General features: G+C 43.5%; 1 protein-coding gene across 2 annotated transcripts; it reads right to left on the reverse strand.

The window, feature by feature from the left end:
- Positions 1-1,879: 1,879 nt before the first annotated feature.
- Positions 1,880-26,785, reverse strand: NARS1 (asparaginyl-tRNA synthetase 1). Of its 2 annotated transcripts, none has more exons than XM_029060524.2 (15): positions 26,676-26,785; positions 17,224-17,306; positions 14,878-14,943; positions 14,698-14,790; positions 14,521-14,610; positions 13,386-13,464; positions 10,842-10,912; positions 8,897-8,983; positions 7,458-7,679; positions 7,149-7,348; positions 6,124-6,259; positions 5,726-5,839; positions 4,004-4,135; positions 3,579-3,710; positions 1,880-2,962 (listed from the first exon to the last, which is right to left on the reverse strand). In XM_029060524.2, exons 1-15 carry the CDS (start codon positions 26,716-26,718, stop codon positions 2,831-2,833), a joined length of 1,680 nt encoding a protein of 559 aa, XP_028916357.1. In that variant the 5' UTR covers positions 26,719-26,785; the 3' UTR covers positions 1,880-2,830. The 2 variants fall into 2 exon arrangements, with proteins under 2 accessions (XP_028916357.1, XP_028916358.1); XM_029060525.2 differs by lacking the exon at positions 26,676-26,785 and adding an exon at positions 25,414-25,451 and having other exon boundaries at positions 2,739-2,962.
- Between the last annotated feature and the right edge of the window lie 1,086 nt (positions 26,786-27,871).

Here is a 27,871-nt window from a genome sequence, read left to right on the forward strand (position 1 = left end):
AGTGTCTTCTGCTGAATGAAGATAACGTTTTCCTCAGTATCAACTTTACTGGAACTCAGTAACGATTAGTGACTGTGCAAAAATCAAGCAAGACTTGACAGAAAACTAGAGTAGATGCCTTTTCTATTGGGCATGGGGAAAAGGCCTGGGAGATACACTGTTGGTAAAGGGGATTATGTATTAAAGACCTGTGTATTCGCTTATCAGTCAACATTATTTTGTGTTTACATATTCTCACGTGGAGGCTACACTCGGTAAAAACCTATGCCAGTGTACGTGAGCCTTACCCGATGCCATGCATTTGCACACAAAAATTTCTTCCGCTAGGCTATCATGTTCTATCCAGATAGATGTGATCTAATTCCCTAACCGCCTTCTCTCCAAAACTACAGTGAAAAGACTCAAATGCGTGAGCACTGAGTGAATGTTACCATTATTTTCATTTCCTATTCTCCAGGGGACCAGGCACGTTTCCATATGAAGGTAGACTGAAAAAGAATAGCTTTATAACAAGCCCTAACATAGCAAATGTAAAACCATTATGCCTACTATTATATCCTATTTTTGCTTAATAAATATGAAGAGCATTTTCATGGAATTTGTTGGCTAGCAACTTGGAGAACCAGATTAAGTGAAACCTGGGGAAAGTTTCAGAACTATGTGGACATTGTCATCACGACGACAATGATAAGATAATCCATCACTGGCATTTTTTATGGTATTTGTTAAGTGCTTATGTGCCAGGCACTGTAATAGCGACAACTGTACAGGATAATCATCGATGGCGTTCTTTTACGGTATTTGTTAAGTGCTCTATGTGCCAGACACTGTAAGATGCACTGGGGTAGAGGGGTAGAGTCCACTTCCCCCATGTGGCTCAGTCTTCATCCCCATTATACATTTAAGATAAGAGAAGTTAAATGACTTGACCAAGGTCACACGCCAGACGAGAACCCAGATCCTGACTCCCAGGGTAAAACAAACTGCAAAAACACAAGATTGGGTCAAAATCAGCAATATGCGATTGTTGTTAATAAGATGATGATATTTGTTAAGCGTTTACTATGTGTCAAGCACTGTTCTGAGCTCTGGGGGAAGATGCAAGCTAATCAGTTTGGACACAGTCCCTGTCCCACATGGGGCTCACAGTCTTAATCCCAATTTTACAGATGAGATAACTGAGGCACAGAGAGGGGAACTGATTTGCCCAAGGTGACACAGGCAAGTGGCAGAGCCGGAATTAGAACCCAGGTCCTTCTGACTCCCTGGCCCGTGCTCTATCCACTAGACCACGTTGCTTCTGTTGTAAAAAGAGATTTGAAGGTCACTAGGAAGCTCACAGGAGAGCCAAGAGTGATCTCTCTAACAGCCCCGATCAATTCTGTGTTGGATACTCCACACAAAAAATCCAATGGGAATCAATAACCCTGAATATTGATGGCTAGACTAATGTGAGCCTGTCTTCTAGATTGTGAGCCTGCTGCCGGGTAGGGGATAGTCTCTACTTGTTGCCGAATTGTACTTTCCAAGCGCTTAATACAGTACTCTACCCACAGTAAGCGCTCAATAAATGCGACTGAATGAATGAATAATGAAGGGGCGACAGAGTGGTTAAGCAACCTTTCCCGGTCCCTGGGGAAGCGTAGACCAGTCACGGTCTTTTCGGCTCCCCACCACTGATTAAATTCTTACCTTCAAAAATGCCTACAAAACAGCCACTTTTACAATCACGGAGGCAGCCGCATATTCCATTTTGTGTATAGACCTGTCATGGCACCTTATACTGAGAGTTCAAAACTTCCCTTTTAGAAACTACGAAATGCAATGAATCTTAGTACAGAATCTATAGCCTTTAAAAATAATCGCACCAGGGAAAGCATTTCTATACATTGCTATGAATTTATTGATTAGCAAGATTACAGTATATTGTACCTGACATGCACACTTAGGAAACTGATAAAACCTGAATGGAACAAATGTCTTCTACATATCGAGTAACCCAAGTAATACTGTAATGCGGAATAAAGAGGTGTAAACAACCAGCCCTCGCTTATGTCGAGACTTCGGCTACACTTTCAGAACTCAAATTATTCCTGCTTCCAACTCCTTAGAAAACTAGTGGAAGGGGAAGTGGAGTGATTCATGTTCCACAAGACTGCCTCTTCATCTTTGTGCAATACAATAAAGGAGGAACTGAAATTACTTGTTAAAATGGGTTTATATTAAGTAGAATTACAGTTCTATTAAAGACCGAGAATTGTTCCGGAATTGTACTAAAACTTTTGAATGGCTAGAGATGTCAGAAAATGTACAACAGGACAGTAATAATTGCAAACAAAAGTCCATCTCACCGTTACCACCCCCCACTGCCAAGCAAGAAAATCTAAACAATTTTCCTCAAACTTTTTTCTTCGAATCATTTTTTTAAATCTGTAACTGATGAAATAGGATGTTTTAAATTATCGAACGCATAATTCCAGTTGAACATAAGAGAAAAATGAAGTTACCAGAATGTTTTAGACATGGTTTTAAAAAGTAATCCGTGTAACCAAAACCTAGTGCACGTGATCGAGCAGATATAGCAAATCAGTTCGGTATGAGCCATAACTCAATGTTGGTTACACAGCTGAAATGTACAGATCACAAAGTGTTTCGTGGCATCAACTGTTTTTCTTAAAATGATAAAATAAATGTAATGTCATCTGAAGGGTTGGGATATTCAAGTAATTTTATACTAGCATTCAATTTCTGAATGAAGTTGAAACAAGTTGCAAATATCTTCTTTTCTCTTAAAATGCGTATTCCTAATGCAGATGTTCCAAAGAGGCAGTTATGGTTTGCAGCGTTGAACAAAACGTGGGTACAAGCATACATCTCGGATGTGGTATCTATTTAGAATCCATGTTAAGAATCGTTCTAAGCCCAAACCATAACCTCCATGAGGACAAGCACCATACTTTCGCTGTTAGAAGAAAAAAACAGGCAGTTAGAAGCCTATTTTCAGAATAAAACTGCCTCCGAGTAAATGACCCTTACCATGAAGTTAATTACAACAGCCCTCACAGCAGGAAGCCAAAGGAGTTACCAATGTGTACACACTCTCTCAGATCACCAGAACCCAGCCTATAAGGAGGCCTTAAAAAGAAATTATAAAAAGAAATGATCTGGCCTTCTCATCCCTGCGCTTAAACAGCCTAAACACCAAAGGGGAAAGCAGAAATTCAAATTATCCGGTTTAACTCAATACTTGGCTTTAGCCAAGTCACTGGCGCCCTTCCTGTTACCACTTCATCAGAGGTAACGGCAGGAGGCCACTAAAAAGATATTCGGAGAGCTTTTAAAATAAAAATCACTATTAATGCGCAAAGTTGATAATAAAATCAGCCAGATTAATTTGTCTTCAACTGGAAAGCTGGTCCTAAATGCATCTGTCTACCTCACTATACGTTTGGCAACAACTGCCAAGCAGCCTAGAGACAAACAGCTGGAATATTAATCCCGAGTCAGACTCAAAAAATTTCCCATAGGAAAATGAGAGTGATAAAATACAAAAATCAAATGGAAGTTGTTCTATTTACCTGATCAGTATACCAGTAGTAAGGAGTGGGGTCAATATCTTCCCTTTTGTAACCTTTTAGCAGCTCTTCACTATCCCAGATACGCATTGAGCCTCCTACAATTTCACCAACATTAGGCATCAACACATCAACCTAGAACCAAAGAGCAAGGAGGCAAGAAGCTGTGCTAAGTGAAACCAGAGAGACTCAAATTTAAAACATCTAAACGTAGTACTCCCCATCAACTTAAAAGACATCAGTGTGGGGAATATAACTTCCCCTTTGGACATTTAAAGGTTATAATTTAAAAAGTGTGAGAAATATTGCCCCTTGGTTGCAATACTTGTGTTTTTTTTAAAAAGCAATTAATTACCCTACAAACAATCCCCACCCAGCAACCCACTGAAAAAGGAAGACCACTAATACTGCGTCAATCACCAACTGACAGATTCAGTAAGCCGGGAATCCTCAGGACATCTCTGCATATAGAAGGACTTGATCTCTACAGGAAATCGACACAGCAAGATTGGTTCATTAATGGTGTCTGTCATCAGTCTCTCAGGGGCTTCCGGGATATCCTAAGGTTAAATAAGACTTCATTAACATTTACAACTGGAAACTCAACAGGACATCAGGAGTTGTTTTTTCTTCTACTGGGCTTTTACCCTCTCGGTACTGCAAACTAAGACAAGCCTCAAATATAGAAGGCTGTCTTTTAAAGGCGGCACGGCTAACACGATATAGACAGCTGAAAGAAGCCACGTGAATATGAAGCCACAGAGCATGCCCGCTTCTCTGCATATCAGAATAAATCAATGATATCTGAGCACTTGATATGACTGATATCAATACGACTGATTTGACTGAGCGCTTACTGTATACAGAGCACTCGAGTGAGTGCTCGAGAGAGAACAATACAAGAGAAATGGTAGTCGTGTTCTCTGCCCACAAGGAGCTCACCATCTAGGACATTTACTTGATGGAATATATCACTTACAGGATAAATAGCAAAAAACAAAAAAATCTATTATGATGACTAGAAATGTAGAAAGAGAGCTTTGGGAGATGAGACATTTCAGAAGCTGGTTTTGTCTGGCTCTGAAGTCAATGTGTCCCATCTATCCCGTGAGCATTAGGAAATCAATAAATATCTGAGGACATTGATCTACATGAAAGCACATTAGAAAAACCAATATTCAAACAGTCATAGCCACTTGTATTCTTTTACATGCTTTTCTTTCCCCATTTAAACAGCCTCTGTAAATCACTTATGTTTTCAGAGGTAGTAAGATATAATTCAGAAGACAGATTTGAACAAAAGTTCAATATAGCATTTAGAATAAAACCATCTATGCCTTAGGAGGCTAAAAATGTTATTCAAAAATGAATCAAGCTGATCATCCACTCATCCCCTTTCCATTAAGCCTGTTTCAGCAAATCACACCCAATTTAAAATTTTACAACTAAGAAGTATGAATGATATTTAAGTGTCACACCCAATGATCCCAATTCTTCCCTCTGGGGGCCGTGGGCTGTCAAGATGGTAAATGGTCTTAAGTGATGGCATGTAACTTGGCTACACACCTGTCCTCTTAGTAATCCCTTCTGCATCTTTCACGATGCAATGTAAAACACCTAGAGAAGCCACTAATGAGGTACTACGTTCCTCTGTCTACTACAGAGTGGCTCGCTTTTTCCCCCACTTTACACTAACATCTTAATACTTCCAGTTGGCTTTTAACAAAGGTTGCTCGAAAGAAGGTGATTGAGAAAAACAGTAACTTAGTAGGCGTCACATAAAATTCCCTTGGTGGGGTGGGAAAAATCAATATGGCCCCACATATTGGGATCTTGCCTTGTGCAATTTGGAATATAGCAATTTGGAATATAGGAGTTTAAAGATGTTTAATGCTAGTTTAAGTAGGGGAGATGAAGATAAAAGGGAAGAATAAGAAGTCTAGAAGAATTATAGGTAGTATCCAAACACAGGAGGCCTAATACGGACGCTTGGGAAGGAACAGGAATGAAGAATTTAGATATCAGGAGGCTACTTCCTAAATAATAAATTCAAGACTACACAAATCAAATACTTTCCCTTTAAAATGTAATATTCCACATACAACAAAATCAAAAATCAGAAAAAACAAAGACAAAAATATTTTTCATACTTCTCCAAATTCATAATAAGTGCCATCTTCTTTTTTCACATCATGCTCCTTCAGCCACACAATGGCGTCTGAATAATTCATCCTTTTGAAAGGTCGTTTGGGGGGTTTGAAGCCCTGGGTTAAATAGAAAAATATAAAATTATCAAATACTCTTTGCTTCTGAAATATCACTTATACCAGTCATTTACAAATAAGAACCCCAATTCTAATGATGCAGCTATAGATACATGACTTGTCAAATATTTACTAGATAAGCAAGTATGGAATTAGTCAGAAACCACTGTCGCAGACATTTAATGATTCAATAATTGTTCAGTCCACGAGAGTGGTTCAATTCACACAGGGCCACTAAAGCCATACCAAACAGTACTGCAGCGTTCAATTCCAAAAATACGTACCGGATTGAGGTCGTATACCAGGCTTGCTGCAGGTGATTTCAAGACTCTGTCTACCACATCACAAACCAAGTCCTCCAAACGATTCAGCATGTCATCGAAGGTCAAGAAGGGACACTCTGCTTCGATATGAGTGTATCTGAAAAATAAGTTGATGCCATAGGGATACTTACTGATTTTTCTTTTCCTACCATTTCTCTAAAGAGAGTTTAATAATGAAAAATGAATTTAGGAATTGCATCTCCAAGAGTGATGGTTTACATCACTCAGTTGGCTTTCAATACTATTACATTAAAATTACTTGAGCAGTTATTCGTGACTTGTAGTGAAAAGGACATGGTCCTGAGTAAGAGAATAATAAAGCTTCTAATCCCATTTGCCTGCTGTGTTATTTTGGGCAAGTCACTTAGTTTCTCTGAGCCACAGTTTCCTCATCTGTAAAAAGGGAATTACATACCTGTTTTCCTTCCTATTTAGAATGAGCCCCAATTTGGGCAACACTGTGCGACTGAGGTATCTTGTATCCCCCACAGTGCTTAGTACAGTGGTTGGCACATAGCAAGCACTTAAATTCCTCACTATTATAAGTAATAAAGTGAAACAAGGGATAATTTTCTTGTCCACACTGTGGAGAGTGATAACTGAAACACATAATCTCCCTTAGTTTACCAGACTCTAGGAGTAATCTTTTACTAAGTACTGCTTTTTACATCTGCATTGCTCATGGAATTTTTAAAAAATTTCACATAACCCACTCTTATACCCTTCCTTTAATGTGACATTAACTCTAAAATTACAGAAGGTTTACTACAGCCCAATCCTATTGCTTCTTGAAACTATGTATTAAATGAACTCTTCTTTCTTTCCCTTTGACTGTGAACCTCATAAGGGGCCGGGACGGTACCTAACCAAATTATGTTGTATCTATCCCAGTGCTTAAGACACAGTTAAGCACTCCATTTCCACAATGATTATCATTATATCTCTCCAAAAAGTCAGAAAAAACCCCTCAAAATTAACTGCCATACTCAGCTAGGTGTCTGCGAGTCCTGGACTGCTCCGCACGGTATGACTGGGCGATACAGAAAACGTCTCCTAAAGCTGGAATACAGGTCTCCAGATACAGTTGTGACGACTGAGTCAAAAATGCTTCTTCTCCAAAATAATCAAGTTTGAACAATGTGGCGCCCCCCTCAACCTGGGTCTGTACTAATGTTGGAGGAGTAATCTATATAAAATCAGGAAAAAAAAATGTAAGTGGATATGCATAGGGCAGCACCAATCTCCCAGCTTTGTAAAACGGCAATAAAGCAACTTGTCATAAAAACTATACTTACTTCGCAATAGCCCCTATCAAAGAAATGCTCCCTAAAGCAACGGGTGACTGCTGAACGCGCTTTGAAGATTTTTGACATGTTCTCTCCTCTGATCATCATATGTCGGTTGTTGAGCTGCACATCAACATCGGACTCTTCGTTTATCAAGTTATCAGCACCTCCAGCTGGAGCCAAGCCAATCAGCTCCCAATAGTCACAGCTCAGTTCATGGCCTCCCGGAGCCTGGTTTTTGAAGGGTAAAAAAAACAAACCACCAACTTAATCAGTTACTACAAGATTTTGGTTCAGATCATATTTCCTGGAAAAAAAGAGATAATTCTGTCTGAGCAAGCGTAGCTGACTTTTCTTCATATCAAAAAAAAAAAACCCAATAAAATAGAAACCCCAAAACTAATATTTTGTGTTTGCTGACCGTTGTGATACTTGGCAATTTGCATTTCTTGAAATGTAGCCAAATACCTAAAACAACATTGTTTGGAAGAAACAACTAAAGAGCTTCTGGATTTGCACCTAGGCCACAAATTGGTGTTATGTACATTACATTCAGGACTCTTCCCATTGGCCAGTTTTGCTCGCAAATAATCAATGAAACAATATTTTAGCTGCTCATGGGGATCTCTTTAGCCTAATGGGAATACAGTTTATAGAACCAACCTGTCTTTATTGTATGTATCTACATCCTGAATCAGGGTCTTTAATTTTTCTTACACTGTCACAAACTAGTAGATATCAAGTTGTGTGGATCAGTGAACTATTAAAGGGCTCAGTAATTTACTAGATGACTAAACCTAAAATAAAAATTGTTCTTCAGATTCTTTACAGAAAGTGAGGAACAACCCACAAAACCATTTAGCAAGCATTTTGCAAATAAGATAATCAAGATGACATTTGTTAGCGAGTGCTTTTTTTTTTTAACCCCATCCAGTGGCCCAGATAGCTACTGTAGCTATTCCAAAACCCTAGTTGCCACACATCTTCATTCTTGCTTTTTATAAAGCAACTTTATGGATTAAGAAAAAAAAAATATCACTTGAGAAATGACTGATTTCAGGAAAGGAAAAAAACATCAAAGTTTGCGAAGACAAAGTTATGGGTAAATTGTTTACTCTTAATCCCAATCTGTTCCTTAATCCTGCTCTTTCTGAGGCAACTTCCACGATCCAACTGATTTTAAGGTGGGATGCACACTCTTCCTAAGCACTCTACAGCCCTAGTTTTTCGTCATTAGCATTCCTCGATTATCTCGACTCCGGTACTCCATCTGGTGGGTAATTTAACCGCCAGCCTAACATTTGAGAAGCTAGTGGTTTCAGAAAAAAGTACGCAATTGTTGACAAACACTAAATTATAAGGATTATGCAAAGAAGTTACTATTGGTAAAACAAACAAAAAAATGGTTTTAAAACATTATCAATTTTGTAAGAAACTTATTACTTTACCTGTTTGCCTTTTGGAGTAAGCTTTAATGTTCCATACACTGCAACGCTGCTCTCTGTGGACAAGACTACGCCATTGTAGCACTGACACTATAAGAAACAGAAGTTCACTTTTCTAGTGCATCTTCTAGACAGTCCTTGTTAAAAGAAATACATTGTATTTCTGTTTTCTCTAACCCAAATTCAACATGAGAAGCAGCGTGGTCTAGTGGATAAGGTTTGGGACTGGGATTCTCAAGGTCCTGGGTTCTAATACTGCCTAAATCACTTGTCTGCTGTGTGACCCTGGGCAAGCCACTTACCTTCTCTGGCACTCAGTTACCTAATCTGTAAAATGGGGATTACGACTAAATCCTGTGTCCAACCCAATTTGCTTGTGTTCACCCTAGCGCTCAGTACAGTGCTTGGCACATGGTAAATGATTAAGAAATACCACAATTATTATTACTATAATAAATGATTAAGAAATACAGTTATTATCACTATCATTATTAGTGGACAAGGCACGGGCCTGGTAGTCAGAAGGACCTGGGTTCTAATCCCAGATCCGGCACTCGTCTGTTGTCAATCATATTTACTGAGCACTTATTTTGTGCAGAGTACTGTATTAAGTGCTTGGGAGAGTACCACACAGCAGAATTAGCAGACATATTCCTTGACCACGAGCTTACAATCTAGAGGAGGCTAATGCATACCTGAGGTACGGCTATCAGAATGCAATAGTCACTGGTTCCACCCGGTGAAAAAAAATATATTCTTAAGATAATAAAAAATGTAAACAATAAGGAAGACTTGGTAATAAACAGTCCAAGGGAAAAAATAAAAACTATATAAAAAAATTAACAATCACCACTTTTGACCATGAGTACATCATGTTCCAGTTGCCTAGCGAAACAAACTCACTAGTAAATAGGTGGTACTTAAATTCAGGGAAAGGGTTTTGTTTTTCAGTATTTTAGCAAATACATCAATTATAGAAATAGGAGTTTAAGAGTAATAATAATAACTGAGGTATTTGTTAAGCACTTACTATGTGCCAAGCACTGTACTAAGCACTGCGATAGATAAAAGATCATAGTCTAAGTAGGAGGAAGAACGGGTATTGAAACCCCATTCTGCAGATGAGGAAACTAGAGAAGTAGCTTGCCCAGGGTCACATAGCAGGCTAGTAGAAGAGGCAGGATTAGAACCCTGCTCCTCTGATTCCCAGACCTGTGCTCTCTCCATTAGGCCACGCTGACTGGAACAGAATCCTTTATTTTCCACTGAAACAAAGGTTCACAAATGCCAATTTTACTCTTATAAACTCTCCTATGAATTGGCACGAAGAGACCGACTTCTGAATACATTTTTTTTCAACACATATGAATGAAAACTGAACGTACTGAATAAAACTGTTATATATTTAAAACCCGATAAGCACTGCAAGCTTCCCAGTAATATCGCAAGACCACACTTCTAGCCTGAGGAGACTATATTTAAGAGGACGGGGGTTATCGATTTTCTAAGGCATCTTTAACCCTATATAGAAATCACCTGTTCAGGAAGCAAACTGTTGGGATGTTATTTTTGAATTTGTCATTAGTGCATGGACTAAGATAAAATGCATGGGTGTGTTGTATAAACATACAAATACACGCATGAATATATTTAAATCTTCATTTCATTATCAAAGCAATTGTTTTCATCTAAACAATTTGCCATTTTATTGTCACATTTTTAGTTGTTAGGTATTGCAAATTCCCAAAATAAAAACCAAGATTCCCCTTGTTCAACCTTCACTTCTTACACCTCGACATAAAATTTGAGCTTGGGGGCTAAAACTAATTAATCACTGCAGATTCCTGAACAATCTCAGAAGTTACAATTTCAACCACAAGTGACTGATTCAAAGATAAAACTGATTTTGCTTAGTTTTGTACCACAGGGGAAGAGGGAAAAACATTACCAGTTCATCGGATAAGACACACTGAAGATATCCTGTACCATCCCTTAACACCACAAACATTAAATTTTTCCCTAGAAATTAAAAAGAGAAAAATTAACCAAAAAGTTCCTTATGAGTGCTACTAGAATGGCTTTCAACCCGCATTCCTTTCTAGAGCCTGCTCAGAAGCCCAAATTTGAGAGCCTTAAATTCATTCATTCAAACAATTTAATAGTATTTATTGAGCGCTTACTATGTGCACAGCACTGTACTGAGCGCTGGAATGTACAAGTCGGCAACAGATAGAGACAGTCCCAGCCGTTTGACGGGCTTACAGTCTAATCGGGGGAGACGGGCAGACAAGAACAATGGCAATAAATAGAGTCGAGGGGAAGAATATCTCATAAAAACAATGGCAACTAAATAGAATCAAGGTGATGTACATCTCATTAAACAAAATAAACAAAATAAATAGGGTGATAAAAATATATACAGTTGAGCGGATGAGTACAGTCCTGAGGGGGTGGGACAGGAGAGGGAAAGGGAGGAGAAGAGGGTTTAGCTGCGGAGAGGTGAAGTGGGGGGTAGAGGGAGCAGAGGGACAAAGGGGGGAGCTCAGTCTGGGAAGGCCTCTTGGAGGAGGTGAGCTTTAAGTAGGGATTTGAAGAGGGGAAGAGAATTAGATAAATGATGAACCCTAAATGCCTCATGAACCAGCAGACTCCTGAATGACAGAATTTCAAATCAAATTTATTTTTCCTTCTAGTCAGCACCTTCCCGGGCGGTTGTCAAGAGTGGTAGTGATTCACGGGGCAGGGTAGATAAGGGGAAGGGTGTAGCTAGAAAGCATGTGAATAAGTATGCTCTGTATTAACTCTGTATTCAGGCACACATTTGTGGCCAGACATCCTTAGGCACTGGAGGAGTTTTGTGGGCTGTGGGTAGCTGGGAGGGACAGAAGGGGGCCAATTGTTTGGAGTAAACTGGCACGTCTACCTGGCAGTGAACCACTGAGTCAGCTTAGATCAGACGGTCAGGCTACTCAGAAGATTCAGTTTGGCACCTGTGGCAAGGCTCTACAGGGCCTACTGTGGCCCCAAGTGAAGCTCAGCTGGATTTGGGGGCATCAAACGGCTGCTTTCCTTCCCCTATTCGCTACTTTGGGTCCCAGGGCCAGAGGAGTAAAAACAGAACTAAATGCAGTCCCAGTTCTTCCACGGAAGTTGCTTTATATGTTTTGGATATTAAGGCACTAAGGAATTCCCGCACCAAACCTCTACCCAAATAGGCCGCAATTCATTGCCTTCAGAAGCAAGCGTACGCACGGCGTCGGCTAAAACTCATGCCCTAGGAAACCAGTTTTCCTTAGCATGGAGTTCAGCAAGAATGCAATGCCCACGGAGAAATGGGATTGGAATATTTTTTAGCCATTTTGGTTTATCCTTCCAGTTGAGGGTTGCTGTTGTCTCCAGAGCAGGAATTAGAGTGCTGTCGTACCCAGAGCTAGAAACATGGCCATTTAAAGGGGTTGTAACTGGCACACTACACTTTGTAAATTAAACTGGACAGGGTACCAAGGTAAATGTTGGGCCTGATAATCCAATTAGGAAAAAGAAGGGTGGCTGACAGAGGAGAAATTCCAAAATTCCTTTTTCAACCAGATCTGCTCCTCAATGTCTCTATGGCGTGGGGGGTTAATATCTTCTCATCCAACCCCTGAAACTGTGACACACTCCACAATAAATACTACAGTAACTCTGAGACCTGTGAGTTCTACCAATGATGAGGGAGACAGAAATAACTTCAAATATTTCTATCCCAATCCCAAAGTTGTAGGTTTTGGGGTTTTCTTTCTTTTGGAAGGGGTCAAAGAGAGAGAGCAGGATTAGGATGAGATCCCCTAGCTGCTTTCCACTGAAGCCAACAAAGCCTGAGGGTTCCCTCCTAAATTGATGCTGCAATCGGAAGAAATTTTCTCAAGTCTTTTGGAGATGAATGAAGATATTCCCTCTTCCTTTTTTTAAGAGAAGGAACAGAAGTCAAATGCTCAAAATCACCTGAACAGGTTCTCCAAGAGTTGAGAAGCTCCTTCCCCTCCAGCCAAAGGAAAACAAAATCCTATGGCTGGGGCTAAAGATTTCTAGAAAATCCAAACTTCCCTAAACTACTAATTTAGTCCTAAATTACCCGAGGATGGTAGGGGTACCCAATTAGTGATGCTTCATAATTGATATCACTCTTGAAGAATTTGTCTTTCTTCTATTACAGAGTTTGTTTAAAAAGATGCAGGGTTTGTTTAAAAAGAAAACCTATAACAGTTAAAGGTTTACATTTCTCCTCATTGAAGCATTTTATTTAAACTAGCAAAAATTCAACTAAATGATTAAGAGGCAAATTAAGGATTCAACATCAGGCTTAAATCAGGCTTTCCTAGAATGGCAATACAACTGGAAGTGCTATTAGTAAATGTTAATTAAGCAGCAATTCTTCTCCCTTATGTAAGCCTAATACTCCTTAAAAACATTTAAAATACAGTAGATACAAGTAAAAACACACACAATTTACCTTGTCTGCGCAGCCTGTGAACCCAACCAAACACTTTTACTCGTTGCCCCCGGAAAGCCTCTAAAGCATCAATCTTTACCTGTGAAGTCAGAATTATAATTTGTTTTTAAAGATATATTATACAATACATCATACATTCTTGTCTGTTAATTCTTTTGCATTGTACTCTCCCAGATGCTTAGTACAGTGCTCTGCACCTAGCAAGCACTCGATATATACAATTGACAGACAACTGGATGGAGAATAAATCTAGCGGGATCCCTAAATTTGGAAGGCTGGCTAACAGCCTGAAGGGTAGGACTAAAACTTTTCAACAACATTGACAAATTGGAGAAATGGTTAGAAATCAAGGGAACAAAGAGAAGTAGGGGAGACTACACAAAGGAAGAAACATATACATTTATTTAATAGTATTTCTTAAGTACTTACTATACTGAGTGCTGGGTTAGACATGAGCTAATCAGGTTGAACACAGTCCCCATCCCACATGGGGCTCATGATCTGAATCACCATTTTACAGAGGAGGGAATTGAGGCATGGAGATGTTAAACGACTTGCCCAAGGTCACACAGCAGACAAGTGGTGGAGCCAAGACCAGAACCCAGGTCCTCTGACTTCCAAGCCCATGCTCTTTCCGGTAGGCCTTGCTGCTTCAAAATATCTACCCCCCAAAATAGAGAAAAGACTGGTTCTACCCAAGAAATGGCAGAACTAACAGGCCACCTGCGAACCACCAGAGAACCTCCTCCCCCTCTCCCTTCCCCTCCCCTCAGCACTGTACTCGTCCGCTCAACTGTATATATTTTCATTACCCTATTTATTTTGTTAATGAGACGTTCATCCCCTTGATTCTATTTATTGCTACTGTTCTTGTCTGTCTCCCCCGATTAGACTGTAAACCCGTCAAAGGGCAGGGACTGTCTCCATCTGTTACCGATTTGTCCATTCCAAGCGCTTAGTACAGTGCTCTGCATATAGTAAGCGCTCAATAAATATTATTGAATGAATGAATGAACTATTTGGGCTTGCCTGAAGAATAGCTGAGATGAGGTGTTTTTGTTTTGCAGAGACGGTCTACTGCACAAATCCAACCCCACCTCTTAAAGATGGAGAAGTTCATCAAGCTTTTACTCACACATTCTGGCTCTGGAAGATTTGGATCTTTTTTAATGGTAATCTTCTTTGCTTCTTCCAGGTTTTTTTCTCTACGCAAATTGTCTTCTGCCTGTTAAAAAAAACCAAAAAACCACAACCTTTAAGAAACTGCTTCCAGTTTCTCTAAGCAAAAAACAATGACTTCTTCCCAACCCACCTCTCTTTGCTCTCGGGATTCACTCTTCATTTGTTCCCTATGCCATATTTTTTTGATATTCTTCATCTGTGACTTGGAAATAACATCCCACCTCTAAAAGAGATATAAAGGTTAATTCAAAATACTGAATTCTTATTCATAAAATGATTATAATTTTGCAAGTCATTTAAGTCACTCAACCTCATTTTCTTTTTGGGAATCCACATAAATGGTAGGAAATGGTTCCTTCCCCGCTGTCATCAAAGCCTAAGAAGGAAGAGGGAAAAGCTCTGCATTAATGAAAAGATTACCCAATGCATAATATTTAGTTCAATTTCACTAGCTTCACAAGTCTGTGCTCAAGCTTACGAACTATTATTACCTGCCTTCCTGAACTAAAAGCCAGGTCTCCACCTACATATGAAGGGAGATGTGAGGCAATTACTCTGACACAACTTTTTCTTCAATTAACTGGCTATTTCTCTAAAAATAACTTATAAATATGGATTCTGATGAAATTTCCAACTGTTATTTCATAGTCTGGCCCAAATTCAGTACTATAAGTGATGCTCTTCAACACTACATCTGCAAGCTTGTTTTCTCCTACAGTCAGCTCCATCATTAAAGTCACAGCTCTAGTTCAGGCCTCATTATTTCTCACCTGGACCTTCCTCACCTAACTTTACATTACCGGCACTGTGGTACTTCAGTTAAGCCTCAAACACTTACCGCCAAGAATAACTACGATGCCCAACAAATTGACCATTCACGGCTACCATCTTGCAACCGCATCATGGCTTCTCCTTGCTTTATGGATCAGAATCAAGACCTGATCTTGATTTCCAAGTCCCTCAACAAATCCTTAACTGTCCCCCTCAATTCCTAGCTAATCACCGCTATTGCCCTGGCTCTGTGGGGAAACAAAACAATTTAGCAATCCTAAACCTTCTCTCAAGGCTGCACCCTCTATGCCCAGAATATCATCTTTCTTCAAGTTTCCTCCTTTTCAGACTTTCGGCGGATAACAGAATGCATCATTTTTAGCCTCTGGAGGAAGGTGTTCCCACCAGCCCCTCCTGGTGAAATCATCCAGCATGTAGAAGAGCCAGGCACACACCACGGGCAAGTAATGGTACAGGAAGAGTGTCCTGGGAGAGCCCCTACCTGAGAATAACACCAAATGAAAGGTGTTGGCTCCCATTTCCTCATACCTTGATCTCAGTTTATCTACTCCAGCAACATCATCCTTAACGAATAAAGCGGAATCCTTCTATCCTCTGATGGCCCAACCAGCCCTCTCTGCCGCTCAGCCACTGTTGTGGGAAGCAGGGTATCCATCAATGAATCGATAGTATTTACTGAGAAAAGCCCTATATTCAGCTGCGATAGAATGGATAGTCTGCCCAGATTCACCAAGCTTAGTGACTATACCTGAGTTTTGCCAAGAGCAAGTTAAGGCTGATGGGTGCCTTAAAGAAACTCATCCAATCAAGGCCCTACGTGACTAGGAGTTGAACAGGTATATCGTTATCTTTTATAATGGCAGGATTAAAATGCATTTCAGAGTTTTCAATAAATTACTCTTTACAGCCTTGTTTTATATTGTACGTTTCAGTAAATTCGCTTTTCGCTTGGCTGTCTTGACTCATCCTGATTTTTCTCAAGTATTGGGATGACAAAAACTCAAGATGGCTAAGGAAATAATTAACTAAAAGTACACTGGTACACCTTTTTGGTAAAGACACCCTGCAAATCAAAATGTTTCTTTCACCAATAAGGAAAGCAGGGCATTTCTCCTAAATAGAAAAAAGCACCACAGAGGTACTGGCAAAGGATTGCCAGTTAAATAAGGACTAAAGACATACACTGTGAACCTCATGTGGGACAGGGACTTGTCCGATCCGAATATCTCATATCTACAATGCTTAGCAGAGCTTGGCACATAGTAAGCACGTACCGAATACCATTATTAATAAAACAGAACTTGGAACGCTTAAAAAACCGAACAGTAGCATCGTGGCCTAGTGGATAGAGTATGGCGTGGGACCTTGCCCCAGCTCAATCACTTAAGCAAGTCACTTAATTTTCACTTAATTTCATGAAAAGCCTACACTGTAAACTCCTTACGGGCAGGGAACGTAACTCTCTCAAGTGCTTGGGCACATAACATTCAATAAATACCACTGATTGATTGACTCACCTGTAAAATTAGATAAAATACTACTCTGCCTCCCTCCTAGACTGTGAGGATAGAGACTGTATCAGTTCTATCTCAAATTTATCCCAGCACTTGGCATATAGCAACTGCTTAATACTGTCATCATTATTGAATCACATTTATTTAGCTTCAGTTTTCTTTCGCATGGCAGACCTATTTTCCCTTAAAAATAGACCAAATTCCAAAACTATTATAATCTGATGCTTGGAGTGAAATGCATGGGAGTGTGGCAACAGCCTCAACTCTAGCAGCAGCATTAGGTGCTATATTATCCAATATGGGGTCGGTCACTAAAACTATAAATGAAAATGTAGGAAACTCTGGAGTACCTTAAGGCCCGTTTTAAAAGGTTTTTCTTTCGTCCCATCTCCAGTGGCATCATTTCCTTCTCGATCAGAGACATACAACTCTCCTGGAAAACAAAACAGCTGCTTCAGACTCTAAGCTCACTGCGGGCAGGGAATTTGTTTACTGTTTTACTGTACAGTACAGTGCTTTGCATGTAGTAAGCGCTTGATAAATGTGATTGAATGAACTGAATTAATTTAAACTCATTCATTCATAAATTCATTCATTCAATCGTATTTATTGAGCACTTACTTTGTCCGGTAATAATAATAATGATGGTATTTGTTTAGCGCTTACTATGCGCAAACCACTGTTTTAAGCGCTGCGGGGATACAAGGTGATCAGGTTGTCCCACGTGGGGCTCACAGTCTTCATCTCCATTTTACAGATGAGGGAACCGAGGCACAGAGAAGTGAAGGGACTTGCCCAAAGTCACACAGCTGACAAGCGGCAGAGCTGGGATTAGAACCCACGACCTCTGACTCCCAAGTCCGTGCTCTTTCCACTGAGCCAGTATTCTACTTATCACATCCCAAATGGACTGCCAACAAGAATCCCAATGAGAAGCGGAGTAGCCTAGTAAAAAGAGCACCGGTCAGGGAGTCACCAGACCCGGGTTCTAATCCCCCCTCTACCTGCTGTGTGACCCTGGACAAGTCCCTTCACCTCTCTGTGCCTCAGTTTCCTCATCTGCAAAATGGGGGAAAAAATCCTCCGATTTAGACAGTCGGTCCTACGTAAAAAAAAAAAAGTACTGCATCCAACCTGATATCTTGCATTTACCCCAGTGTTTTAGAACAGTGTTTGACACACAGCACTCTATAAATACCATAAAAAAAATTTTAATAAGCTAATTAATCTTCAATTATTTGTTTTCCACATCCCCACGACCAGTCACATATAACCTTTCAAAGGAAATCTACGTTGATCGGAAAATCGGAAATCCACAGGAAACACTGGAGGTAACACAATTATCTTTTTGTCACTGTTCATTATGTCACAAAATGAGTTTATAATAATAATAATAATAATGTTGGTATTTGTTAAGCGCTTACTATGTGCCGAGCACTGTTCTAAGCGCCGGGGTAGACATAGGGGAATCAGGTTGTCCCACGTGGGGCTCACAGTCTTAATCCCCATTTTACAGATGAGGGAACTGAGGCACAGAGAAGTGAAGTGACTTGCCCACAGTCACACAGCCGACAAGTGGCAGAGCTGGGATTCAAACTCATGAGCCCTGACTCCAAAGCCCATGCTCTTTCCACTGAGCCACGCTGCTTCTCTAAGCAGCAGAGTTTATGATATTTTATATCGTGTGTGGCACTTTCACGGGATCAAAGGTATTTACAGAGTCTCCACTGTGTCCACAGCACGGTACTAAGTGCTTCGGAAAGATTACAAGAGAATGGGTAACGCGATCGCTGCCCAGAAGAATCTTACAGTTTTCAGGGGGAAGATCAGGGGATACAGGGGGTTGACTTGTCAGCTGTGTGACTGTGGGCAAGTCACTTAACTTCTCTGGGCCTCAGTTACTCATCTGTAAAATGGGGATTACCTGTGAGCCTCACGTGGGACAACCTGATCACCCTGTATCTACCCCAGCGCTTAGTGCTCTGCACATAGTAAGCGCTTAACAAATACCAACATCATTATCATTGTTATTTCAGGTGAGAAGACAGCTGGGGGAAATAGTAAGGGACGTTTCTACCAACTTTTGTTATACTGCATTCTTCCTAGCACTTAGTACAGTAATCCTTGATGGACTGACTGATAAAGCTCATTTCGGGCAGGGAAAGTGTCTACCGACTCTGTTGCATTTTCTCAAGCACTCAGGATGCACACAGTAAGCACAATGAATATCGCTGATTGATGTGGGGCTGGGTCGAGTATTCATTCATTCATTCATTCAGTAGTATTTATTGAGCGCTTACTATGTGCAGAGCACTGTACTGAGAGCTTGGAATGTACAAACCCACAACAGATAGAGACAGTCCCTGCCACTGACGGGCTCACAGTCTAATCGGGGGAGACAGACAGACAAAAATAACAGCAATAAATAGAATCAAGGGGATGTACATCTCATTAAAACAACTGCAGTAAATAAAATCAAGTGCTTAAGGGGTACACATCCAAACGAATAGATGACCCAGACGGGAGGGTGGGGAGGGGAGAGGAGAGCTTAGTCGGGAAGCTTGTGGTCAGGAAAGGCCACTTGAAGATGTGATTTTAGAAGCGGGGAGGGTGGTGGACTGTCCGATATTAAAGGGGAGCTCCAGGCCAAAAGGGGGTGGTGGGAAAGGGGTTGGCGGTGGGATAGGAGAGACAGAGGTACAAAGAGCAAATTGGCTTTGGAGGAACTTAGGTCGCAGGATATCAGCGAGGTAAAGTGGGAGAGACCCGAAGGGTGCCTTAGAGTGCCTTATGCACTGGAAAGAGCCCGGACTTGCGAGTCAGAGGTCGTGGGTTCTAATTCTGATGCGGCCACTTGTCTGCTGTGTGACCTTGGGCAAGTCACTTAACTGCTCTGGGCCTCAGTTACCTCATCTGTAAAAATGGGGATTAAAAATAAAATAAAAATGTGAGTCCCACATGGGACAATCTGATTACCCTGTATCTACCCCAGCGCTTAGAATAGTGCTCTGCACACAGTAAGCGCTTAAATACCCTAATTATTATTATTATACTACTTACTAATTGAATCTACACAACATGGATTACAGACCTCATTGTATTTCAATCCAGTTTTCCAAAATCCAGCTTCCCCCAGTTGAAATAGAAAGGAAGCTTCAACACACTTATTGACTGATGATGAGTGTGCCAAGCACTGTCCTAATCACTAGGGTGGATAAAAGTTAATCAGGCTGGACACAGTCCCTGTCCCACAAACGGCTCACAGGCTAAGCAGGAGGGAGGAGGGTTGAATTCTCATTCCACAGCTGAGGCACAGAGGAAACGAAGTGACTTACCCAAGGTCACACAGCAGATACATGGCAGAGCCGGGATTAGAACTCAAGTCCTCTGACTCCCAGGCCCATGCTCTTTCCACAGGATCAGAAAGCTTCTCAAAGTTAAACTGATGTTTTATAAATAGCATAGTAGCAACAAATAAATAGCAATTAGCAACAATATTAGCAAATAGCAACACTGGATATAATATCCAAGGAGGTGCAGTAATCGAGGCAGGACGTAAGTGCATGGATTAGAGTAATAGCAGTTTGAATGGAATGGAAAGGGTGGATTTTAAACATTCTGTGAAGGTAGAACCGATACGGTTTGGTGACGGATTGAATATGTGGGTTGAATCAGAGAGATGATTTGAGAATAATGGCAAGATTATAGGCTTGCGAGAGACAGAAGACGGCGATGTCGTCTACAGTGATAAGGATGGGGAAGTCAGGGTTTGGGTGGGAGGATGAGTTCTGTTTTGGATATACTGGATATATCAAAAGCCCTTTGTGTTTCACTTTGGAAATAGCTAACAGGATGATTCTGAAAACAGTAATCAGGATGCTAAACTCTTTATTTGCTGAGAACAGGACTAGCTTAAAAAAAAAATCTGACTGGGCATGGTCTCTATTGAAGTCCTCTGGACAGGGCAGCCACAGTCCGCTGTGGGCAGGGAATGTCTGTCACATTGTTGTGCTGTATTCATACATTCATTCAATAGTATTTATTGAGTGCTTACTATGTGCAGAGCACTGTACTAAGCGCTTGGAATGGGCAATTCGGCAACAGATAGAGACAATCCCTGCCCAATGATGGGCTCAGTCTAATCGGGGGAGACAGACAAACAAAAACAACATAATCACTCTCCCAAGCACTTACTACAGTGCTCTGCAGACAGTAAGCACTCAATAAATACAACTGAATGAATGAATGAAAAGGTGTAATAATAATAATGTTGGCATTTGTTAAGCGCTTACTATGTGCAGAGCACCGTTCTAAGCGCTGGGGTAGATACAGGGTCATCAGGTCGTCCCACGTGAGGCTCACAGTTAATCCCCATTTTACAGATGAGGTAACCGAGGCACAGAGAAGTGAAGTGACTCGCCCACAGTCACACAGCTGACAAGTGCCAGAGCCGGGATTCGAACTCATGACCTCTGACTCCCAAGCCAGTGCTCTTTCCACGGAGTCACGCTGCTTGTACTAGAACTTGGATGTCAGAATTCCTAATTCTATGCTTTTTCTTTTTGGCTAGGTTGTCTCCTAAAAGGCCATAAACATTACTGAGAGAAGACAAGTGTTCAGTACAGTGCCCTGCAATAAATACGATTAATTGCTAGGCCTCTCTACCAGACAGCTGTGCAACTGCACCGGGATGCTTCAGCATTTGACAAGTCACTTAAAATGTGCAGTGTCAAGAAAATCAAGGGAGGTTGACAACCTATTACTTTGCAGTCCAGATCTTCAAAGACGCTCTTGTTAAGGAAGGGCTTACATCGCTTTATCTGTAAGGCTTGAGCTGGGTGGGAATGAGCATCAGTTTACACTATCAGCTATTTGCTACCTGTTAGGGTCATGGTACAAATCGTAAATAGTGGTTCAAAGTTAAATTAGAAACTGTAAAAGTAATGCTCCGGTAACTGAAAGGAGGGAGACCTGGGAGGGGAACTGAGTAAAGGAAGTTCAGTCAAAAAAGAATTTACCGACCGGGCCTGTAAGAAAATGAGAGACACGGGTACCTTGTTCTCTGTGGATTTTGCCATCAAGAACCCCAAAGGGCCTCCAAAGACAATGCCAATGTAAAGAAGCAGGCTGGCCTACTAGAAAGAGCATGGGCCTGGGAGTCGGAGGGCCCGGGTTCTAATCCCGGCTCCGTCACTTGTCAGCTGTGTGACCTTGGGCAAGTCACTTGAGTCCTCTGTGCCTCCCTTCCCCCCCCTATAAAATGGGGGTGAAGACTGTGAGCCCCATGTGGGACAACTTGATTGCCTTGTATCTCCCCCAGCGCTTAGAAGAGTGCTTGGCGCATAGTAAGCGCTTAAATACCACCATCAGCTCCTCAACTTCATCACTTGCCTGCTCTGAGACCTTGGCCTACTCACCTCACTTCTCCGTGCGTCCGTAAAAGGGAATTAAATGGTTTATTCACTCGATCGTATTGACTGGGCGCTTACTGTGCGCAGAGCACTGTACTAAGTGCTTGGGATGTACAATTCGGCAACATATAGACACAATCCCTGCCCAACAACAGGCTCACAGTCTAAAAGGGGGGAGACGAAGCAAGTAGAGAGCCATCAATACCATCAAAATAGATTCATAGATATATACATATCATTAATCAAATAGAGTAATAAATAATATATACACATATACAGAAGTGCTGTGGGGAGGGGAAGGGGGTAGAGCAGAGGAAGGGAGTAGGGGCAATGGGGAGGGGAGGAGGGGCAGAGGGAAAGGGAGGGCTCAGTCTGGGAAGGCCTCCTGGAGGAGGTGAGCTCTCAGTCGGGCTTTGAAGAGGGGAAGAGAGTCAGTTTGGCGGAAGTGCGGAGGGAGGGCATTCCGGGACGGCAGGAGGACGTGGGCCAGGGGTCGACGGTGGGACAGGCGAGAACAGGTGGCTCAGCGGAAAGAGCACGGGCTTTGGAGTCAGAGGTCGTGATTTCGAATCCCGGCTCTGCCACTTGTCAGCTGTGTGACTGTGGGCAAGTCACTTCACTTCTCTGGGCCTCAGTTACCTCATCTGTAAAATGGGGATTAAGACTGTGAGCCCCACGTGGGACAACCTGATTCCCCTATGTCTACCCCAGCGCTTAGAACAGTGCTCTGCACATAGTAAGCGCTTAACAAATACCAACATTATTATTATTAACAGGGGACGGAGAGGAGGTGAGCAGCAGAGGAGCGTGCGGGATGGGCAGTGGAAAGAGAAAGGGGAGGAGAGGTAGGCAGGGGCAAGGGGATGGAGAGCCTTGAAGCCTAGAGTGAGGAGTTTTTGCTTCATGTGGAGGTTGACAGGCAACCACTGGAGGTTATTGAGGAGGGCAGTTACATGCCCAGAGCGTTTCTTTCGAAAGATGATCTGGGCAGTGGAATGAAGAATAGACTGGAGCGGGGAGAGACAGGAGGAAGGGAGATCAGAGAGAAGGCTGATGCAATAATCCAGTGGGGATATTACGAGACCTTGTACCAGCAAAGGCAGCCGTTTGGATGGAGAGGAGAGGGCGGATCTTGGCGATGCCGTGAAGCTGAGACCGGCGGGTTTTGGTGACGGATGGGATGTGTGGGGTGAAGGAGAGGGCACAGTCAAGGATGACACCAATTCTCACTCGCCCCGTAGACCAAGAGTGCCACGAGGGCCGGGAACCGTGTCCGATCTGACCGCCCTGTGCCTACCCCCTCCCACCCGCCAAATGCTCAGCGCAAACCAAAGGCTTCACGAAGGCCCCAGTGGTTGTTTAAAGCGGCGAACGACGGCCATCGTTCCTCCCGATACCCCCGGCCCACGTCCTGCCGCTACCCTGCAATGCCCTCCCTCCTCACCTCCGCCAAACTCTCTTCCCCTCTTCAAAGCCCTCCTGAGAGCTCACCTCCTCCAGGAGGCCTTCCCAGACTGAGCCCCCTTCCCCCTGCTCCCCCTCCACCCTCTGCTCTTCCTCCTTCCCCTCAGCACTGTGCTCACTTCGATACATTATTCATTACCCTATTTATTTTGTTAGTGAGGTGTACATCCCCTTGATTCTATTTATCTTGATGGTGGTGTCTTGTTTTCGTTTTGTTCTGTTTTGCTTTGCTGTCCGTCTCCCCCGACCGTGAGCCCGTCGTTGGGCAGGGACGATCTCTCTCTGTTGCCCAATTGTCCATTCCGAGCGCTTAGTCCAGTGCTCTGCACATAGTAAGCGCTCAATACTATGGAATGAACCCAAAACCTGCCTCCCGGAGCCAGAGGTCCGAGGGGAAAAGAAGTCATGCGGGTGATAATGGGGAGGGCGGGTCCACCCCATCCCCATTCATTCAATCGTATTTGTTGAGCGCTTACTATGTGCAGAGCACTGGACTAAGCGCTTGGAACAGACAATTGGGCAACAGAGAGAGATCGTCCCTGCCTATTCAATCAATGGTATTTATTGAGCACTTCCTATGTGCAGGGCACTGGACTAAGTGCTTGGAATAGACAATTGGGCAACAGAGAGAGACCATCCCTGCCCCTTCATTCAATCAATGGTATTTATTGAGCACTTCCTATGTGCAGGGCACTGGACTAAGCGCTTGAAATGGACAATTGGGCAACAGAGAGAGACCATCCCTGCCCCTTCATTCAATCAATGGTATTTATTGAGCACTTCCCTGTGCAGAGCACTGGACTAAGCCCTTGAAATGGACAATTGGGCAACAGATGGAGACCGTCCCTGCCTATTCATTCAATCGCATTTATTGAGCACTTCCTATGTGCAGAGCACTGTTCTAAGCGCTCGGAATGGACAACTGGGCAACAGAAAGAGACCGTCCCTGCTCCTTCATTCATTTAGTGGTATTTAGTGAGTGCTTACGATGTGCAGAGCACTGTCCTAAGCGCTCGGAATGGACAGTTGGGCAACAGAGACCGTCCCTGCCCATTTATTCATTTAGTGGTATTTACTGCGCGCTTACGATGTGCAGAGCACTGTCCTAAGCACTCGGAATGGACAATTGGGCAGCAGCTAGAGACCGTCCCTGCCATTCATTCAATGGTATTTACTGAGCGCTTACGATGTGCACAGCACTGTCCTAAGCGCTCGAAATGGACAATTGGGCAACAGAGAAACACCGTCCCTGCCCAATGACGGGCACAGTCTAAAGCAGCATGGCTCAGTAGAATGAGCCCGGGCTTGGGAGTCAAGAGGCCATGGGTTCGAATCCCAGCTCTGCCACTTGTCAGCTGTGTGACTGTGGGCAAGTCACTTCACTTTTCTGTGCCTCAGTTCCCTCATCTGGAAAATGGGGATGAAGACCGTGAGCCCCACGTGGGACCACCTGATGACTCTGCATCTCCTCCAGCCCTTAGAACAGTGCTCTGCACATAGTAAGCGCTTAACAAATATTAATTTCTCTGTGCCTCAGTTCCCTCATCTGTCAAATGGGGATGAAGACTATGTGCCTCACGTGGGCCCACCTGATGACTCTGCATCTCCCCCAGCGCTTAGAACAGTGCTCTGCACATAGGAGGCGCTTAACAAATACCAACTTACCTTCTCTGGGCCTCAGTTGCCTCATCTGTCAAATGGGGATGAAGACGGTGAGCCCCACATGGGACAACTTGATGACCCTCTATCTACGCCAGCGCTTAGAACAGTGCTCTGCACATAGTAAGCGCTTAACAAAGACCAACATCATTATTATTAACAGTGCGCTGCACATAGTAAGCGCTTAACAAATACCAACATTATTATAGTAAGCGCTTAACAAATACCATTATTATTATTATTAACAGTGTTCTGCACATAGCAAGCGCTTAACAAATACCAACATCATTATTATTAACAGTGCTCTGCACATAGTAAGCGCTTAACAAATACCAACATTATTATAGTAGGCGCTTAACAAATACCATTATTATTATTATTATTATTATTATTATTAACAGTGTTCTGCACATAGTAAGTGCTTAACAAATACCAACATTATTATAGTAAGCGCTTAACAAATACCGTTATTATTATTATTATTATTAACAGTGTTCTGCACATAGTAAGCGCTTAACAAATACCAACATTATTATAGTAAGCGCTTAACAAATACCATTATTATTATTATTATTATTATTATTATTATTAACAGTGTTCTGCACATAGCAAGCGCTTAACAAATACCAACATCATTATTATTAACAGTGCTCTGCACATAGTAAGCGCTTAACAAATACCAACATTATTATAGTAAGCGCTTAACAAATACCATTATTATTATTATTAACAGTGCTCTGCACATAGCAAGCGCTTAACAAATACCGACATTATTATAGTAAGCGCTAAACAAATACCATTATTATTATTATTAAAAGTGCTCTGCACATAGTAAGCGCTTAACAAATACCAACATTATTATAGTAAGCGCTTAACAAATACCATTATTATTATTATTATTAAAAGTGCTCTGCACATGGTAAGCGCTTAACAAATACCAACATTATTATAGTAAGCGCTTAACAAATACCATTATTATTATTATTAAAAGTGCTCTGCACATGGTAAGCGCTTAACAAATACCAACATTATTATAGTAAGCGCTTAACAAATGCCAACCTTATTATTATTGTTACTAAAGGGGGGGGGATGGCCATGCGGCTGGGGGTCCGGGGGCAGAGCGGGGGGGGGGGGCCCAGGCTGCCCCCCCCGCCCCCCGGGCCGGGAAAGGTCAGAGGTCAGAGGTCAGCAGGCTCAGCTCCCCCGGGCCCGCAGCTCCCGCTTAGGGCGGCCCCAGGGGTGGGAGCCGCCCGTCCGCCCTCACTCACCCAGCGTCATTGCCGCGGCCGCCCTGGCCACCTCCAGCGCCATGTCGAGCGCCGCGCAGTGTGACGACCGACAGCCCGGAGGCCCCGCCTCGCTGCCGCCCGCCTCGCTGCCGCCCGGCCTCCCGTCGTTGCGTCAGACTGCGCAGGCGCAGTTTCCGAGCAGCGGCCTGCCCGCCCCACTGTGCATCAGACCGCGCAGGCGCGGCTCCCGAGCAGCGACCTGCCCCCCCCCGTGTTACATCGGACTGCGCAGGCGCGGCCCCCGAGCAGCGACCTGCCCCCCCGTGTTACATCGGACTGCGCAGGCGCGGCTCCCGAGCAGCGACCTGCCCCCCCCCACGTGTTACATCGGACTGCGCAGGCGCGGCCCCCGAGCAGCGACCTGCCCCCCCGTGTTACATCGGACTGCGCAGGCGCGGCTCCCGAGCAGCGACCTGCCCCCCCCCCCGTGTTACATCGGACTGCGCAGGCGCGGCCCCCGAGCAGCGACCTGCCCCCCCGTGTTACATCGGACTGCGCAGGCGCGGCTCCCGAGCAGCGGCCTGCCCCCCCCCGGCGTAACATCGGACTGCGCAGGCGCGGCCTCCGAGCAGCGAGCGGCCCCCCCCCGTGTTGCATCAGACTGCGCAGGCGCGGCTTCCGAGCAGCGGCCTGCCCTCCCGAATGTGCATCAGACTGCGCAGGCGCGGTTCCCGAGCAGCGACCTGCCCACCCCGGGCGTTACATCGGACTGCGCAGGCGCCGCCTCCGAGCAGCGAGCGGCCCCCCCCCCCGTGTTGCATCAGACTGCGCAGGCGCGGCTTCCGAGCAGCGGCCTGCCCTCCCGAATGTGCATCAGACTGCGCAGGCGCGGCTCCCGAGCAGCGACCTGCCCACCCCGGGCGTTACATCGGACTGCGCAGGCGCCGCCTCCGAGCAGCGACCGGCCCCCCGCCCCCGGTGTTGCATCAGACTGCGCAAGCGCGGCTTCCGAGCAGCGGCCTTCCCCCCTCCGGCGTTACATCGGACTGCGCAGGCGCGGCCTCCAAGCAGCGGCCTGCCCTCCCGAATTTGCATCAGACTGCGCAGGCGCGGCCTCCGAGCAGCGGCCTGCCCCCACCCCGCCGTTGCATCAGACTGCGCAAGCGCGGCTTCCGAGCAGCGGCCTACCCCCCCACCCCCCCAAGACGTTACACGGACTGCGCAGGCACGACTTC

This window comes from Ornithorhynchus anatinus, chromosome 3 (genome assembly GCF_004115215.2).
Source record: "Ornithorhynchus anatinus isolate Pmale09 chromosome 3, mOrnAna1.pri.v4, whole genome shotgun sequence".
Taxonomy (NCBI): Eukaryota; Metazoa; Chordata; class Mammalia; order Monotremata; family Ornithorhynchidae; genus Ornithorhynchus; species Ornithorhynchus anatinus.

What these genes read in the sequence shown, in the direction of transcription:
- NARS1 (XM_029060524.2), bottom strand. Translation starts at nt 26,718, where the DNA reads ATGGCGCTGGAGGTGGCCAGGGCGGCCGCGGCAATGACGCTGG. An exon ending in GGCCGCGGCAATGACGCTGG is followed by an intron (nt 17,307 to 26,675) that starts GTGAGTGAGGGC and finishes TTTGTTTTCCAG; the next exon opens with GAGAGTTGTATGTCTCTGAT. An exon ending in CTTTTAAAACGGGCCTTAAG is followed by an intron (nt 14,944 to 17,223) that starts GTACTCCAGAGT and finishes CTTCCTTCTTAG; the next exon opens with GCTTTGATGACAGCGGGGAA.